This window comes from Gorilla gorilla, chromosome 5 (assembly GCF_029281585.2).
Source record: "Gorilla gorilla gorilla isolate KB3781 chromosome 5, NHGRI_mGorGor1-v2.1_pri, whole genome shotgun sequence".
Classification (NCBI taxonomy): domain Eukaryota; kingdom Metazoa; phylum Chordata; class Mammalia; order Primates; family Hominidae; genus Gorilla; species Gorilla gorilla.
Window position 1 is genome coordinate 83,512,204 of NC_073229.2, and position 20,092 is coordinate 83,532,295.

The window sequence follows — 20,092 nt, forward strand, 5'->3', positions numbered from 1 at the left end:
ATGTTAAACAAAACCCTGACTGCCTCAAGACCCAAGAGAGGGCCTACAGTTGTTCTTTGTTTCTAGAAGAATTCAGCAAATGTAAGCAGTTCTCTAAAAAATTTGGGGGAAAAAATGCCTCAGCAAACCACACAAAATTATCCAATCACTTTTTGGGTCCAAAGAAGTCTGAAATGTTCTCTCTGCTCTGCCACCACATCACTAAGCTCTCTAAGAAGCAGTCAATATAAGTCATTCAGAAAATGTAGTAGGCTGTCTTGATGATCCTTAATTCAATTCTATACTAAGGTAAATTCTCCCATTTATAAATTTATTTGACTTTTATAAGCTATACTTATATTTTATGATACCATATAATAATTCATCCAATATTTGTATTCAGAAACATATTTTAGAAGTTAATGGCAACAACAACATTGATCTTCTAGATAAAATGTGCATACTAATAGCTGACATTCTTTCAAAGCCTAACATTGGGTCTCTATCACAGGAGACAATGTGGTGTAATGGTTACACGTGGCGTCTAGGTGAAAAGGCCTGGGTTTCAACTTTACAATTTCTTTGCTGTGAGACCTGATATAAATTAATTTATCTAAGCCTTAATTTGTTTAATTTGTAAAACTAATGCTAATAACTACACAATAAGGTTGGTGGGTAGATTACTTGTGGTAATGCATCGTCTAGTACAGTGTCTGGCAAAGAGTAAACTCACAATAAATGTTGAGATGATGATAATGGTAATAATGATAAATCTCTCATTACCATAAACAACAGAAGTTATGACTTTCTCTGAATTCCTATATCAGTGGTCTCTAAAATTTCTGTAAAATCTATCAGACCTTCCATATACTTATTTATATCATATATGTATATATATAAATATCTGTCTATATATGTAGTTGAATCCCCTATAGATTATAAACCCCATAAATTAAACATTTGATACTTCATTTATTAATAGCACATATCATATGCAGTTTTTTGGGTTTTTCTGTTGTTTTTGTTTTGTTTTGTTTTGTTTTTGAGACGGAGACTCGTTCTGTCACCCAAGCTGGAGTGCAGTGGCGTGATCTCGGCTCACTGCAACCTCCACCTCCCGGGTTCACACCATTCTCCTGCCTCAGCCTCCCGAGTAGCTGGGACTACAGGCGCCCGCCACCACGCCTGGCTAATTTTTTTGTATTTTTAGTAGAGATGGGGTTTCACCATGTTAGGCAGGATGGCCTCGATCTCCTGACCTTGTGATCCACCTGCCTCGGCCTCCCAAAGTGCTGGGATTACAAGCGTGAGCCACTGCGCCCGGCCCATATGCAGTTTTTAACAACACACATTCAAGGGCATATGTGATTGTGTAGTCAAATGCAGTAGAGTACTAGTCTGATGGAATTAATCCTCCAAACTATAACTAAAATATAAGGTAAATAGCCTAATGCTTTTATGATTGTTTATTATCTCTCTATACTGCAAAATCTTTTTGGAAGTACTGTTCATGAGTCAAATGGAGGATGTGCTAAAAATGACTTCTTTCCTCCAAAAAAGTTAATAACAATGGAGCAAGAGGATGCTTGGCCATGACCTCACAAGTATTCGGCAAATAAAAGATGCAATCACTACAGAACTCTGCACTTGAGAAGATGAGGAAGCCATATAATATGGATATTTGCTAACATTAATGTAGAATATCAACTATTAGTGGTTATTCCACCTCTAAAAAAATTTCCAAATTCAGTTTATTTTATTGGAATTCAGCAGTTTGTGGGGAATAGTACCAAATTTTGATGTATGAAATATATTAAATATTACACGGTTTATAGCTTTAAAAAATCAAACTGATGTCAGAATATAATTCCAAGAAGATATATTTCTCATAATATAGCCAAACCAAAAAGAAAGATCAAATTCAGTGCTCAAATAAGTGCAAAAGAAAAGCTGATGATACTACACAGTTATTTCCAGGGGTTTCTAAAAACTACCTCCAAACCTCACTTCCTCCCCTTGTACAGCTGCTGTGGGAACAAACAGCTTCACTATAGACTGTGTACATAAAGAGAAACTGAGAATAATGATCAGTTATGTTCCCATTCTCAGGTATCAGGCCATAAAAAACCTTAAAATTAGATAAATATAGAGAATACTACTGTGTCCATTATCTAGATGAATTTATCGTGGTCATGCTCATTCCTATATAACTAGTTAATGAAATATTAATATTAATGTACAAGGCCTAATAGTCAATCAAAAGACAATTTCATAAAAATATAAATTAAAACACATAAATGAATGGGGATGGGACATTACAGATAAACATAAGAAGACTTTCTTTTCTAGAAAGTGGAAAAAAGGAGGCCAATTGTCTCAGTACCACAAGATTCGGGAATGACATTTCAATGGTTTTCTTAGATTTTCTTTGTGCCGCGTATGTGCCAGACTGAGTGCTAGAAAAGCCAGCAACTCAGAAGTATTAAAAGCAGACACGGCCAGGTGTGGTGGCTCACGTCTGTAATCCCAGCACTTTGGGAGGCCGAGGTGGGCGGATCACGAGGTCAGGAGATCGAGACCATCCTGGTTAACACGGTGAAACCCTGCCTCTACTAAAAATACAAAAAATTAGCCAGGCGTGGTGGCGGGTGCCTGTAGTCCCAGCTACTCAGGAGGCTGAGGCAGGAGAATGGCCTGAACCCGTGAGGCGGAGCTTGCAGCGAGCTGAGATTGTGCCACTGCACTCCAGCCTGGGTGACAGAGCCAGACTCCATCTCAAAAAATAAATAAATAAATAAATAAAAATAAATAAAAAGCAGACACACACAAAGCCTCAATCCAAACAACAAAGAAACAAATGGGCAGATTCTCAGATACCTCACAGAGTAAAGAAGGACTTCCCTGTACTATCTTTCCAACTTCCTGCATATGAATAATTTTTCAAAATTGACTTAAAAACAAATGGAAACTTTCAAAGTGGCCTCCTGAGGTTTTGAATTATGCAAAGATAAAATATGACTGAATTAGTATTATCATTGTAAGTGACAGAATTACTGAAAAATTGTTTCTGGAGATATCTTCTAAACACATGGTAGGAGAAAAAGGAAGATATGAGGTCAGCATCATTCAGTTAAGAAACATTTATTGAGGCCTTCTACATATAAGACTGAAGGCAAGCATTAAAAATTCAAAGACAGAAGTCATAGTATGGCCCTCAAGCTTAGAGGGGAAGACAACCAAGATCAAAAAGAATTGCATGTTGCAATGTAGTAGTGGTGGATAGGTTGAAAATAAAACCAGAAGTGCACTTAATTTATAATGAATTAGATGAGAAGCCATTATGAAAGGCTTACTAGAAGAAGGAATAGCAGTACTCAGTTTTATTGGATGAAGATAAATTATAATCATGGAGAGAAGCTAGAAAGGGCATTCTAAAGTGAGGTCCTAGCATGTGCAACACCTTAGAGATAGGAGAGGACAGAGAGAAGAGCAAGTGTTATTCACATGCGGAAGAGGTAGCAGAGGGGCCAACAGGGGGCTGGTTCTCAAATCTGATGGAGAAAAGCCTGTTTGGCCTCTACCTGGCACCATCACATACCAGGCACTGTGAAAAGTGCTGCTAATATAGTGATGAAAAAGACTTAGTTCTGCTCCTCAAGAGGAGACAGAGAGGAGTTGTTTCTCTAGTGAGAGAGACAGGCACAACCTGATCATTCTAAAATAACAGTTTGAACAGTGATCTAGAGGTGTTCGTTATGGGAATGAGGGGAAAATATCTAGCTTTCTGTGAATAGGTATGGGAATGTCAAGGGAGTGTAGAGGGTGAATTATAAGCAGTTTGGTATACCTGAGAGAAATTAAGCAGAAAGGCTGAAGAGATGCTTCTGGAGAGGTAAGCATATTATAAGAACGTCAAGGGGTATGGACTACGTCTTGCAGGCAATGGAAATTATTAAGAAGTGTGACATGGTGAGACTTTAACTTTAAATGAATTACTGTGACAGCATTGTGTGTGTTGGTGCGGGAAGGAGGGAAATGAAGGATGATGAGGGCAAGAAACGGTCAAAAAAGGAAGTAAAACCAGTAGAATATAGTGCCCAGAAGACAAGGAAGATGGAAAGAAATCAGAAGAAGGTCAACAGTGGAAAGTGCAGCCAAGAGACTTGATAAGGGGTCAGAAAAAATTTACTCGATTTGGCAATATGAGATTATTCTGTCACTAGGGTCATCAGTTTCAGGACAGTGATGAAGACAGAAGCCAAACCGAATAATTCTAAAAAGGTAAATTAAGAAAGTGAGGCAGCTAGTATATACTAGTATTATCAGAAGTTTGAAGGAAACAAGGAAGGACAAATGTCAAGAGAGATTATTTTCTAATATTTGTGGCAAGTGAAAGAAGTATTCTATTTCTTCAAATTATTCACATTGAATCATGTTGACAGCTGCTATAAAGAAAGAGTCGATCGGGAGAAAGAGTAGGAGATACAAATAAAGGATTTAGCTACAGAATGAGTCCAGAGATGAAGAGCATTTGGGTCAAGGATATGGATGGCAAGTCAACCCTGAAGAAAAGAAACATTTGGTCTTCTGGGAATGAAAGACAATGACGATGGCTATGGAAGTTTTTAGGTGGTAGGAGGTTGAGGAATAGCAGAAGAGAGATATCCATTTCCTCCAATAAAACGATGATGAAATCACCTGCTGAGAGTGAAGAACATGTGGGTTTAAGAGGAAGCCTGAATAGGTCTGAAATTACTCTTGAAATAAATAGGACCAGGGCTAATCAAGCTCATGGTTAAAGACTGACAAGTGATCATTTACTAAACATGATATTTTTAAAACCCTCAATGTAATCCTTTTCATAAGGTAATTTATTTCATAATTTGCTTTATGAGTTCAAATGTAACTCAGCAGTAATCTAAAGTAAGGCAGTGTTTATTTTACTTATTTTCTCAAATTGAGGTGCATCATCATGTTATATTTGTTTAATTTCTGCTTATATTTTTGTTATACACATAAAAATTATTGGCCGGGCACAGTGGCTCACGCCTGTAATCCTAGCACTTTGGGAGGATGAGGCAGGTCAATCACAAAGTTAGGAGTTTGAGACCAGCCTGGCCAACATGGTGAAATCCGGTCTCTACTAAAAATACAAAAATTAGCCAGGTGTGGTGGCACGCACCTGTAATCCCAGCTACTTGGGAGGCTGAGGCAGGAGAACTGCTTGAACCCAGGAGGCAGAGGTTGCAGTGAGCCAAAATCACACCACTTCACTCTAACCTGGGCAACAGCGCAAGGTTCTGTCTCAAAAATAAAATAAAATAAATTTTTAAAATACGGCTTATGTTATCACAAGCATCACAAGCAGAAGTTGTTTTTTGTTTGTTTGTTTGTTTTTGTTTTTGTTTTTTCATCTTAAAAGAACCCTGCCTGGTAGGTATTACTTTTCCTGTTATATAGATGAAGAAACTGAGTATCAGAGAGGTGGAAAAAAAATGACACATCCTTTAGTTCCCAGTAGGTAGAAGTGTCAATAATCACTCCCAAGTGTTTTTCTTGTCAAAGTAGAAATTTTCCACTATATCATAAATTGTCTTAATTGAAGATCAAAGATAACTTGAATTTAATTTTTTGCCCATGTTTGTTTTGTATTTAAGAAACATAAGATTATCCCAAGTCTATTGGGAGAAAAAGGTGATTACACTAATCAAAAGAAAAGTCACTTTAAAGAGTCACAGGAACACTATTTTTTAACCAGAAGCTGTTTTAGACATGACACTAATAACTTTCCTTAATTAAAAAACTTATCAAGCTTTATGAAAAATATTTAAGAAACACGATCTAACTAAAAAATGGTTCTTATTGATAATCTAAATGTAGTTAACTCACAAGTTTGCATTTGTGGTAAGTATTAATCCCTCTTTTCTTAATATTTTTAAGATCTCATTTATATCTGCAGAAATAAAGGCCAAGTCTAGATGGCAGGTCAAACTTTTCACTAAAGTTTGAAAATAGCGCCTACAGTTTTTTGAAAACCATTCGAACTGCTGGAGTATTTGGCAATATTTGACATTGTCATATAATGAGTCAACCAAAATGGTTATGATTCTTTCAGTGCTTGCAAAGATTTCAGGCTAGAAAATCTTCCCCAAACCTCTCTTAATTGGACAAAAATTTATAATGCTCCTAGGAGTATGGAATCACCATAATTGAATATATAAATCTGAACAGATCTATGTCTGTCAGCAGACACAGAATGTTTCCAGATAATATTTTCATGTATATACATTTTTGGCCTCAAACATTAATAGTAGTTCAATAGACTTAAGAACATAAATCTGTCCCCAGTACCCAAAATAAAGTATATGCCTCAAATTACATTTTAGTGCCATAAATATATTATTAATCATTAAACTAGGAAAGAATGAAAAAAGTTTCAAAAATGTGCAGCCATTGAATTTTTGTTCCGAATATACAAACATCACTTCGTTGTATCATCAGTAGTCTGAGACTTAATTAGAATTGCAAAAAAACATATACATCACTTAGTCCAACTCCTTAATTTGAGAGACAAGGAAACTGGGCCCAGGGAAAGAAAGCTTACCCAGATTCAGTTGAGGTTAAAGTGGAATTCAAATCTAGGTATCTAGATTCACAGTTTAATGCACTTCCCAGAAGCAGAAAAGATATAAATAAACTTATGTAATTTCATCTGGCAACCAAATTCAGAAACTGAGTAGAACTTTAAGGATAGTCCTGAGTTTGCTGTTTTATCATATTCAAAAGCACCTACCATAACAAGTGGATAACTAAACAACATTATAATCACAGGATGAACATTATTTTAATTATTTAAGCATATTATAATCAAACTTCAAACTACATTATTCAAGATCTCTTCTGAGTAACAATCAACTGAAATCATTCTCATTGAAAACACACAGCAGAAACAAGTGAAATAAAACAAACTACAATGGACCCCCCCCAAAACCCCAAATAAACATCCAACTAGTACTTTCAACCCCACAGCCTTCAATTCTACATGAAGCACTGTCAGTTGAGCACTGATTTGCCTGTATCACCAATCAAAATGCAAAATAAATCATTGTGAAATCTCATTGGTTTATATTACTGCCTTTATATATATTAGCTTCCGGAAAATCATTCTGAAGAACTGAATCATCTGTATCATTTTTACTACTCACTCAGGCTTGACACTGTCTGCACAGTACTGACTGAAATGTACTTTGCACCTTCTTTCCAAACGAATATCTATGTCAGGTTTATTTATAGCCACTCCCTTCAATCAGTGCATTCTCAGGTATGAGAAATAAAATAATCTCAACCATACTCTTCTATAGAGATCTGACACTAAGCGTGGACATCTTGGCAACTGGCCTTTGGAAAGATAATGAAAGATCTATACCATAAAATATACACTAAGATTATTGAGATTCCAAGAACAATCATCTTACACTCTTTAATCAGCACACGTAAAGAGCCCCAGGTACAGAGAGCTAATCTAAAACCTATGCATCCTTTTGCATAACTCTTTATATACTCCAAGATTATTATAACCTCCTCCATTCTCTTTTCCTCATTCTGATTTCTCTGAAATTTGGGTACCCTCTTTGTTTCTTACTTAGATGCTTTTCTCTATTTAGGAGCTTTTCCAATCTAATTCTTTACAAAAGCAGGGCATGGTTCCCCCTGCTGGGAAAAAATCAAATTACATCAAGGTACATCAGAACATGTTCCTAAGTATTATATCAAGAAATCAAGTTCCTAAGAAAGATAAAATGTTAAGGAACCAAGTACATTCTCTGACTGTTTTACCAGCCACAGAAATACTTATGCAGTCTGTTAAGAGTTTCTTGTATGCATTTATTTAGCTTGGCCATCTTCAAGTACAATAACTCATATTAATAACTGATGAATTAATCTTTGAGCCACTTGTCTCAAATAGAACTCCAATTAGCGGGTCAGAGAGAATGATCAATTTGTAACTTTTTTTTCACTTTAAAGACATATTATAAGCTACATAAAGAAACTTCTGGAAAATATATTGAAGACTATTCAAAATATATTAAAGATACTGAAGACTGGTAAGACTTGCCTTTTAAATCATTTCAAACAATCTTAAACATCTATTAACACATTATTTTGTTATTATTTTTATGTAGTTGTCTTTTTTGGGAAAGTAAAAAAGAGTTCATTTTTATTGACTTTACTTTTCCACTTTAATTTCTATTTTTTTCATTCAGTAACCAAGAAAGTAGTAGGCATAATTGTATTTCACCTTCCCACTTATCTATAAAACTAGCTTTTTCCCTGAAAACAGTTTAGTTATTTCACATGTTTCATGTTTTGAATATAAATCTTTTCCTGTTTAGTATTTAAATACAGAAAAATACCTTACACTTCATTGTTAATATAAATAATAATTCATAAATTTAAAAATATAGCTAATGCCTATTTAAATCATATATTGAGGAGCAGAATTTATTCTTCCTTGGTACAACTAAGTCTCGAAAAAAATCTTTTAATACTGAGGAGCTTGGGTAGAGGAAGTTATCCGTTTTAGTTTTTTGCTGTATGTAAGTCCATAACAACCTTAGCTACAAAACTGCATTGTAACCAATTTGATGATGAAGCAATTCATTATTAATGAGGCATTCATCTAAAAAAATCTGCAGATGTTTTAAAAAGGCATGGGTAAGTAACTACAGATACCATAGGTGTCTTTAGTATTTAGATGGCATTATTATAACATAAATGGAGTAATTCGGTTAATAAAGTTCATGTGTCTTTTTTCAAAAAAAAACCTTTCAAAGCAATGCAAAAAACAAGACATAAATGTTCCTCTAGGAATGAAATCTCCTTTAACATTACAGGTACACAAAAGAAAATGCACACTTGGTAAAACGGCTGATCAATTATAGTGTTCCCAGGGACCAATATCTCACAGAGTACCCAATCATCACACTTCAAATAAATGTATAAGCACTTTAGCCTCTACTTACCACATTAACATACATATAAGAACATGCATAGTTTAATGCATAGGTTACTTCTAACACTTTCCATAGGATAGACTTCGATTAAAGGGTATCAAAAATCACTTCCTAAATGCAGCAAAAAATAAAAATAAAAATAAAAATACCGATCTGTAGCTACGAAGCTCTTAGAACACTACATTGATCACCATTTACTTCCAAAATGCTTTCCCTTCCCTCTGCGAAGTGAAAATGTCCCTGTAGACCGCGTTACACTTTATGGTTTCTCTATCAATGATCCTAACAGGTCACATCGCCACTGCCATTAGATCTCCGTAGCTTTGGTCTTCTCCAAATTAAGACGTGGAGAAGGAGCACTGCTGTCCGCCCCAAGAACGGGGTCTGTCCGCCCGAGCTCTAAGGCGAGCATCTTCAGGGGGACAGTTTCTGCGAAGGCGGGGAGAGGAGTCCCTCCCCAACTTCACTCCCCTAATCAAGCCGCGGGTGAGATAGACAGCCGGCGGTTTGTGCCCATCTGTGGGGGCAAGTCCTACCTTCTGCCAAAAGGCGCGACGCATGCACAAAAGATGGATCCAGGCTATCTTTCTCTGCCATCAGCTCAGGCAAATATTTCTCCTCTTCCATAGCGCGGACTTCGGACTGTCCCCGGGCGAAGCGCGAGGTTCCGCTCGCTCGGACGCAGGGTCGTGGGGCAGCGCCTGGCTCCCGCGCTGCTCCTCCTCCGCGCGGCGAGGGATCTCTGTGCGTCCTCACTGGCCCATGCACCCAGCACCTGCGACTCCCGCCGTCGGACTGCGTGGCCCCGCGCCCACACCTGCCCGTCCCTTCCGTCGTCCGTCGCTCGCGCCGAGCCCCGGCTCACACCAGCGGCCTTAACTGGAGAGGCGGGAACAGGGCGCGGCCCACCTCCGCCAACCACTCATTGGTGGTGGTGCCAGGAGAGGCGGGGCGCTGGCGAAGGCCGCGGGCTCTCATTGGGCGGTAGCCAAGTCGGGTCGCCTGACTGGCAGGAGGCAGCTGCAGAGGGGAAGGGAGCTCGGAAGGTGCAAACGCTTTCTTCTTGCAGCCCAAGCCTTCCCTGGCTATTAGGCATGCCCAGTTTTGTGGAGCTCTCTGTGTCTTCAGCTAAGGCGCAGAGGAGAGAGAGCGCGGGAAAAGCGCAGGTTAAAGAGAGAGAGGTCTGAGTCCAAGTGGACAGGGGAGATGGAGATGAGAAGTGAGCCACCCGAGAGGGTGGAAAAGCGCCAGGGAAAGTCTCAGGAAGGTAGATGGGACTTCACCTGAGTCCCTAAGGCACAGGTGTCTCCTTTCCCTCACACAGCTCAGGCGCACTCCAGTTGTGCAGGAATCAGCAGCGCAGCTGGGTCTGGAAATACAATGAAGACTGCATGTGATCGGCAGCTGGTATTTCCCATGACCTACATCTCAGGGACGCAGTAGGATGTTCATTGATAAACAAATAAAGCGGCTCGAAGAAATATTGTGCAGAGACATGCTTCAGGTGTACAATCATTAGGATATTGAATTAGTTCTGGTAACCTATCCGTGCCTCCTTTCCCCAGACCCTATCTGTGGAAGGGAGGTTGGGAGGGGCTGAATTTAAAAACCAAAAACAATATGATTCATTAGTCACAGTTTGTGAAGGAATTGGGAAGACATGTAGAAGAAAGAAGAGACTAGAAAATAGGTAACCACGTTTGCTCTAATTTTCCCCTTTCTCCTAGTTTTAGATGTGCCAGTCTCTTTCACCAGGTACTGTTGCTGAGCTAATTTGTATTATCCCACCTCTATTTAAAGGAAAGTTAAACCCTCATGATATCACCAAGCGTGGAGGCAAAGCCCATCCTTCTTTTACCAATGCGGCTATAAAATGTAACTTGCATGCCTCAATCGCTAGGAAACAATCTTTCCCCAAGTCTTGGGTTCTCGTTTCATAAGCAGTCATTTCCTGATTCTTCTCTCCCCCATTATTTTTGGTGTGGAAGAATGAGGGCCAACTTTGCTACAAATAAAATGTGCTGAAATTTTTCCAACTTATCTTACTGTATTTAAATATTTTCCTTTTAATTTTTAGATAAATTCGGGACTTTTATTTGTATAATGTTTAAATAACATAACGTGCCTCACATTGATTATTTCAATACGTCCTCACAGAAGCACTCTGAAAAATGCCAGCCAAGTATTACTTTCTCTGTTTGTATAAATATGGAAACTGAGGCAAAACAGAGAAATCGTCTCATGTCTAGTTAATGCTGAAGTTGAGATTAAAATTCAATTCTATATTAGCACCATTTATATCCAGATTATACTGCTTCAACCTACCTTTCTCTGTGTTAAATATTTAATTTATTTGTGCATGTGTGCATTCAACAAATGTTTATTGGATACTGAAAAGAGTCTAGGGACAGTACTTAAAATTGGAGAAACATTGGTGAACAAGATACATACACATTCATTCCTTGTCATCACAAAGATGTCTTCTAATGGGAGAAGATAAATAAAACCAAGTATACAAGAGGAATGGTAATTGTTGACTGCAATAAAGGTCAAGAATGAACCAAGGAGTTAAGAAAGAGAATACAAGGGAAGACATTAGTTTCTTTATTTTTGACTAGGGTAAACATACAATCTCGATAAGCAGCTGATATTTACGGTGAAAACTCATGGAAAAGAATGAACCAAGTGAGTACAATGTGCAAAGAAAGACATTCTAAGCAGGGGAACTTGCCCCTGAAAAAGCCCTGTGGTGGAAAGAACTGTGCTGTCTTTTGGAATTGACTGAGGTCAATGTGACTACTGTAATATGGGAAAGAATGGAATCAATAAGGGAGGGGGGATTGATGTGTACAAACACCCAAGATTTGATGAATGAAAATTATTTGGATTTTATTCTAAGTGTAATAGGGGACCATAAAGTATTGGTATCTTTCTGGATGTGCTTCTTAATCTCTTTCTGATTCTTATGTTACTTTCAAAGGAGCTATTATTTAGAATTGAGTATATATACAAAAAGTTCTTGCTATTTTATCTGTGTGCAGAATGTTTAGTAGTTGAAGGGTCATGCATCCTGCACCTGGTCTGCAACAGGGATATAAAGGGAAAATATGCTTCAAACTTCAAAGAGGTGGCTACGATTTGCTATAGTAGTAAAGGGTGAATACGATGCCAACCACAGGCAAAAAACTGTAAATGTTTTCGAATAAATGTAAATTAGAACAAAATATTTTACAATTACAATAACATTTTGCTTTGCAGCATATCAAGACATTAAAAGCATATGGTGAGGATGGGGACGTGCAGAAACCCAGTTTCATGAATGAAGAAGGTGTAGTAACTCTTATAATGTCCAGCAACAACAATTACTTTATTATTCACAGCCATCTTTTCCATGATTACAGGATTAATAAGAAGATACCACAGCGAGCTGTCCAAGTGCTGACTTTATTATATAATGTCTTCAAGTCATTGTTAATACAGTCAAGTTAATATTTTCTAGTTATTATCAAAACTAAAGATTTATTATTTGTAGTTCTTCAGGTAATCCCTCATCAAATGCCTAAAATGTATTCTAACAAAGCAATATATTTATGCAACTTAAAAAATCAAAAGAAAATAAACTCTAACCTAATCTTTAGAAAAGTTTGTGTACTTACTACATGATGGACATTTGTAAAATAAAGATATATAAGTATATTGACCCTTAAAAATCAATATGCTTCAGAATTATCTCACAAAATGTTGCCTATTTTTAAACAGAATATGACTAAATAAAGGCAAACACCAAGGGCCCTACATATACACTCATCCAGCATCAGATCCACGTGTTTTCAATAGATGGCTCTGTGTTACTGCATGTTCTCCATTTATTTCACATGCAAATATTTTACAGGTACAACATTATCCTTTAATATTCTCAGAGAAACCTTGAAAATGCAAACATTTTATAAACATAAATGTAAACAGAAAAACTTTAAAAAATGATTGTTGAATATAGAATATTTTGTGTCTACCCTTGAATAAATTATAACTGCTGGTTAACCCACCTCTTCTAATGATATAAATAACCTAAATCACCACTGAATTGATTTACCTAACTTAAGTAAAGATTTATCTTATTTTAAACATGACTTCTAGCCCCAAAACATTTTTAATGGAGTTCTAGTGACTTTAACATTATTTTTAAAATGGGATATTATAGAAAATTTTGCCCCAACCACATTTGGTTTTGAAGGATGAATAAGTCATGCACCATAGAATATGTTCTGTGGTTAAAGCACAAACTGTATATTCAATATTTTCACACACCCTTGTAAGAAAGGTCAGGCTAAAGGGCATTTAATCAGACTAATCCTTGCAAACTAATAAAAAATACCCAACCTGCATTATCAAATAGAGCACAGTTTCTGTTGCTTCCAGAGTTCTTATTAACTTTATGGATACCACATTAGCTACTCTTGACAAGTTACTCCAAGGATTAACTAACTCTTGACTAGTTACTCAAAGGATTCAGTAAAACCAACTCACAATAAGAACCCTATGTTTCCAAAATTGTCCTGGCCCAATAATTTACATAATGATAATGGAGAATGATGGTGTTACTTTTAGCAATCTAATGCCTTGGTGCCTAGAACAGAGTATAATAAACTATAATAAAGGACTGGCCCACTTATATTTACTGTGGAGCCCAACAGAACTTATTATATAAAAGATGCTATTTTAATATCTTAATTTCTTTGAATTTCACTAACTACACAAGTGAAATCAGTTCCAGTTTCTTTTAGAACTTCTATGTTATACTTTAGGATTGTAAGAAAAGACAAGGAAATGAGGACTTGGCTCTGTTGATGACCATTAGTGGTAATTGCATGTGTAGTAAGAAATTTCTAATATGTAATATGCTCAAAGATAAAATTTATGCTATATGATAATATATCATAGTACCACATAAATATTCACCACTTAAAGTTGGTGTGTGTGTGTGTGTTTTCTAATTAGAAAGCATTCTAGTTATTTAATAGCGTATTATATTTAAACTGATACAAATATATAATAAAGAACAACAGAATAGAGACAGAAGGAAAATAATTGACATTTGTTGAGGGTCTGCTACTGTGTTAGAACACGGCTGTTCTGAATCCTCCCAAGTGGGAGGAAGGAAGGAAGGCCAAGGAAGAAACTGTTCTTAATTCTAATGTGGCTTAGCCCAGAGAAACTATTTCTGATGTTTAAATTATCCGTGTTTGAAAAACTAACAGAGTTGATGTCCTTGTATCTCCATGAACAATTGTTGCACTGCCACATTTTGGGTGGCACTCATAGCAGCTGAGGAGCAGTACTTCATTATAGGAAATGGGAATGGAGCTGTTGTTCCAAGGTGAAAGTTATTTACTGTATTCTTAAAATTAAATCCTTGAATTGTAGCTCAAGTATGGATTATTTCTGGAGATCAATATGTTAAGGTAAAAATCACATCAGTAAAATATATTTTTCTTACACATCAAATGAAGATCTAATCTCTGTTGTATTCAGTATGAAATAAAAATATGAAGGCTAGGAGATGATTTAATAAAAATGATGATAAAGTACGTTAAAACTTTTGCCAGAGAGGCAGATGTATAAGCAATTGTTTTATATCATGAATAATACAAAAAAGGAAGCATGGATTAAATTTCAATTTAATTTGGAGGTTAATTAAAAAATTGAAAAAGTTATTAATATTGAAATAGTATTTTAAGAGAATACCATCCCATTCAAGTTTTTATATTACAACAGACACTTGCTTGGTATAAGTTTTTGTCATTCTGGTCTCTCACATTTAAAGACATTACCACGCATATAACAATCATTATGAAATCTACTGTATAAAATAGTTCATACAAAGCAATTGCCAGGCATTTTAAGAGAATGATAATAAAATTAGAATATACAGTTCCAAATTTAAGAGTTTATCAGTTTCAAGAGAAGAAAACAAAATAATAAAATCAAAGACACAGACATTGTATGTGATGCTTGGTGATAGACTGTTGTGACCATCCAACCAGCATAGAACTAATAAATATCATAAAAATTATCCCAGTACATTGAAAACAAATACAAGTGTAATATTGGATTAGATTCTAGATCAGATTTTGTTTTTATTTTTATTTTTCATGAGAAAATTAGTGAGATAATTTGTTAAATGTAAAAATGGTCTGTTGTTTAAATTTACTGATTTTGCTGATGTATTGTGATTATATAAATGAATGTATGAGTTTTTAGAAATACACGATAAAGCATTCAATGGGTAAATGGGCATCAGATCAGCCACTTACTTTCAAATAATTAAGAAAAAAAATAAATGTTTATGAATACACGTAAAGGAGGTGGGAGGGAGAGAGACATAAAAAGACAGAAAAAATGGCAACTTACAGTAAGTATGGTAAAATATTAACACTTGAAGAAGTTTGATAAGGGGTATATTTAAACTTTCTGTATTATTTTTTGCAACATTTTTGTAAATCTGAAGTTGTTGCAGAATATAAACATAATTTTAAAATTAGCTAGTTATTAACAAAAATAACTTCAAAGTATTTTATCCACACTTCAGTTTAAGTATCATATTTTACTAGCCAGCCATGGAGTTCAAAAGTCCATATTTATATTATACAACCTTTGTTATAGTGTGAATTGAGTTAAAAAATTTGGCCACAAAATGACAAATTTTGTTTAAAAAACATAACTTTACATATCTTATTGAAAATACCAACCACACGTGTGTAAATTACCTATTTATCTTTTTTCCAAATAAAGGATAATACAAATAATTGTGTTGGCTCAATTATTTCTTTTAAAAATCCCAATGGCATCGATTTGTCAAACAATAAACCATTTATTTTGAAGAGATATAAGAAGTAACTACAGTTCTGACTGGGCGCGGTGGCTCATGCCTCTAATCTCGGCACTTTGGGAGGCCGAGGCAGGTGGATCACCTGAAGTCAGGAGTTCAAGACCAGCCTAGCCAACATGGTGAAACCCTGTCTCTTCTAAAAATACAAAAATTAGCTGGGCGTGGTCGTGGGTGCCTGTGATCCCAGCTACACGGGAGGCTGAGGCAGGAGAATCACTAGAACCCGGGATGTGGGGGTTGCAGTGAGCCAAGATCACATCACTGCACTCTAGCCTGGGCGACAAGAGCAAACCACCATCTCAAAAAAACAAACAAACAAAAAAAAAACAAATTAGAAATAACTACAGTTACATTTTAATTATAGATGTAAACATGGGACAAAAGCTATAGTTTACATGCTTCTTGTATATGATCTTGGGCTTTGAGTGTTATGATATCCCTGCATTTCTGATTTTACCCTGTATCTTCTAAATGCTTTCATTCAGTTTGTTAGCTGCCATAGACAAAGTGTATTTTTTTTCTTCTATCATAATGTGCTCTACATGTCCTTGAATGCATTCAGTTGGCTAGTTCAGAACCTAAGTGGAGGAATGGAAGTAATAGAGCAAAGTAACAAAAGTTATTCCTGTCTTATTGTGACAAAAGTTTATCATTGTGGCAAATGTTTAGAAGCAGTAAACACTGCTGTATTATTGTGACCAAAGTTTGGGAGCAGTCACCCCATATATATATATACATATATATATATATATATATACACATATATATATACACATATATATATATACACACACACATATATATACACACACACACATATATATATATACACACACACATATATATACACACACACACACACACACATAAAACTAGGAATAGATAGCAACTTTCTCAATATGGTAAAGGGCATTTATGGAAAACCCAGTATTATTGTACTCAGCAGAGCAAGATAGTTTTCCCACTAAAATCAGAAATAAGACCAGCCTGCCTACTTTCACCACCTTCATGCAACATAATGTTGGAAGTACTAGGCAGAACACTTAGAAAACAAGAAATTAATGGAATCTAGATTTTAAAGGAAGAAGAAAAACTCTTATCTATTCAGAGACATAATCCTGTAAGTATAAAATCCCAAAGAATCCACAAAAATCTACCAGAGGTAATAAACAAATTCAACAAATTTGCAAACACAAAGTTAACACACATAGAACAGTTGTTACTATGCACCTGCAATGAACAATCTGGAGAGGAAATTAAGAAAAAAATTATATTTACAATAGCATATAAAATACCTAGGAATAAATTTAACCAAGAAGATGAAAGACATACACTGAAAACTACAAAACATGATGAAAGAAATTAAAGACCTAAATACATGGAAAGACATCCCATGTTTATTGATTGAAAGACTTAATATTGTTAAGATGGCAATACTCCCTAAACCAATCTATAGAATCCATGTAATTCCTGTCAATACTCCAATAACACATTTTGTAGAAATGTAAAAGCTGATTCTCAAATTTCTGTGGAGTCATGAGGTGCGCCAAATAGCCAAAACAATATTGAAAATGAAGAGCAAAGTTGGAGGACTCACACTTCTTAAGTACTTACTATAAAGCTACAGTAATCAAAACACTGTGGTAGTGGCATAAGAAATAGAAATTAGAGTCCGGAAGCAAACCCATATCATGGTCAATTAATTTTCAACAGTGATGCCAATGTCATTCAACTGGGAAAGAATAGCCTCTGACAAATGGTGCTGAGGCAACTAGATATCTATGTGCAAAAGAATGAAGCTGGGCCCCTGCTTCATACCATACACAAAAATTACCTCAAAAATGGATCCACAACTTAAGTGTAAGATCTAAAAACATAAAACTATAAAACTCTTAAAAGAAAACGTAGGAGTAAATCTTCATGACCTTGGATTGGCAATGAATACTTGGATATATCACAAGCACATGGATTGAAATAAAAAATAGATAAATTGAGCTTAATCTAAAAATGTTTTGTTCGACATTATCATTAAAATTAAAAGACCTACACAAAGGGAGAAATATTTGTAGATTAAATATATGATAAAGCTCTTGTATCCAGAATAGATGCTCAATATCATTAATCATTAAGGAAATGCAAATTAAAACAATAGTGAGACACCAGTTCATATCCACTGGAATGGCTATAATTTTTATAAAAACAAGGAAAGTAACAATTTTTGACAAGGATATTGAGAAACTGGAATCCTCAATACTTTGCCAATGGGAGTGTACAATGCAGAGGCTAATGGTGCAGAAGCTGTGGAACACAGTTTGGTAGCTCTCCAAAAAGTGTAAAATTACCATATGATCCAGCAATTCCTATCCTATGTATATATATATAAAGGAAAAGAAACTGGTACTCGAATTAATACAGGTACTCACATATTCACAGCAACACAGTGCACTATAGCTAAAATGAGGGAATAGACCAAATGTTCATCATCCATTGGATCAAGAAACAAAATGTGGGATATCCATACAATGAGATATTATTCAGTCATAAAAAGGAATAAGATATCAGTATATGCTATGTCGATGAACCTCAAAAATACTATGCTAAGCAAAAAAAGGCAGATACAAAAAATCACATATTGTATGACTCAATTTACATGAAATATTTAGAATAGGTAAATGTATAGAGACAAAATGTGGATTGATGGTTACCAGGGATTAGGAGAAAAAGAAAATGGGGAGTGACTGCTTAATGGATGCAGGATTTCCTTTTGGAGTGATAAAATGTTTGGGAACTAGATAGAGGTAATGGCTGTGAATGAACTAAATGTGACTGATTTTTTTTCCTTTAAAACTATTAATTTTGTGTTACATGAATTCACATTTCAATAAAATTTATAAAGTGAGGTGAATTTTGTTAAGTGTTTAGGTGCAGAAAATGCTGCAGTAGGATCTCAAGCTTGGGAATGTGCATAATGCGTCTTTGTTTATTCTATTTATTCAAGGGGATTCTAGGGCTAAGGAGTCTCTCACTCTATTCGTTTTGTTTTCCGGTTAAGCTGCCATCCCTTTCTTTTATTCAGATTATTTTCTCAAAGTCACTAACTAATAATATAGCAGAATTGGCTTAGTTGAGAGATATTTATGCTTTTGTGCATGCAAGCAACCCTCACGCAGACACACACACACTGGGAATAAAGACTTCAGCTCTGTCCATACATGATATAAAACCATGTTTGCTAATTGCATGAAAGATCTTGGAAAAATCAGGTATTTCTTGAATTATGTAACATAAAGACAGCAGGATGGCAGCATAAACTTGTTAAACTAACCAGGGATTTTTGAAATTTAAAGGAATAAAATCAATCTCATATTTATCCTGGATTCAATAATTTAAGACTCTTATGAGTTATATTATTTAAATAAAAATAAACATAAATAAAATAAGAAGGCAATCAGTACTTTCAAATTAGTCCTAATTTGCCCTAAGTTGAAAGTAGACAAATAATATACACCCGTAACATTCATTAAACATTACGTCCTTAGAAACCAAACCCATCAAAAGTTATTTATTTGGCAAATCAACAACCAATCATTTCTTATGTAGGCTTCACCACAATTAGACACTATAAGTTTTGTTTGTACATAAACTAGTTTTCCTGTTTTATTAATAGGTTCTCAAAATATTTTGCCCTGAAGGCCAGTTAAATAATACAATTCATTACAAAATGTTGAATCCTTAATGCATTCACTTACCACACACACAGACACACACACACACATGCTTATCCTTCTCACTTATTAATTATGAGTTCTCACATCCAACTCTGTTGGGCTCGTCTGTCCACTTTCTCTCAAACTAAACTTAAATGATCATAATCTAATGCTGAAGGCAGAAGTCATGACTAGGACCGTGATCCTAAGCCTACTAAGAAACAGACATGAGCAGAGCCCCAAAGAAATACCAGAGACACAAACAAGCCTGTGTGAGCAGGAAGACTTACTCTACAGAGTGACTAGGTTGGAATACTCATCTTTTCCCTTTGGAATGGGAACTCCTAAGTTCCCATGGATGGGAAAATATTTTATATATATATTTATATTTTAATTACTGCATTAGTTATCTATTATTCAACAAATAACCACAGCATTTAGCAGCTTTTAATGATAAACATTTAATATATAAGTCAATTTCTGATAGTCAGAAATCTGAATCA

At 35.5% G+C, this 20,092-nt stretch overlaps 1 protein-coding gene across 5 annotated transcripts in view; it reads right to left on the reverse strand.

Moving 5' to 3' along the window:
• KHDRBS2 (KH RNA binding domain containing, signal transduction associated 2) overlaps positions 1–10,355 on the reverse strand; it is a 659,289-nt gene extending 648,934 nt beyond the window's left edge. For 3 of the 5 annotated variants that reach the window (XR_010134273.1, XR_008681201.1, XM_055392066.2), the window contains exon 1: positions 9,530–9,869. Coding sequence is in view for 2 of the 5 variants with exons in the window: in XM_055392066.2 (XP_055248041.1) it covers positions 9,530–9,620 (91 nt within the window). In the remaining 3 variants the exon portion in view is untranslated. Of the gene's footprint in view, positions 1–9,529 lie in introns of all 5 variants that reach the window. The other 2 variants (XR_008681200.2, XM_019028692.4) reach the window with 2 other exon arrangements.
• Positions 10,356–20,092: the final 9,737 nt, after the last annotated feature.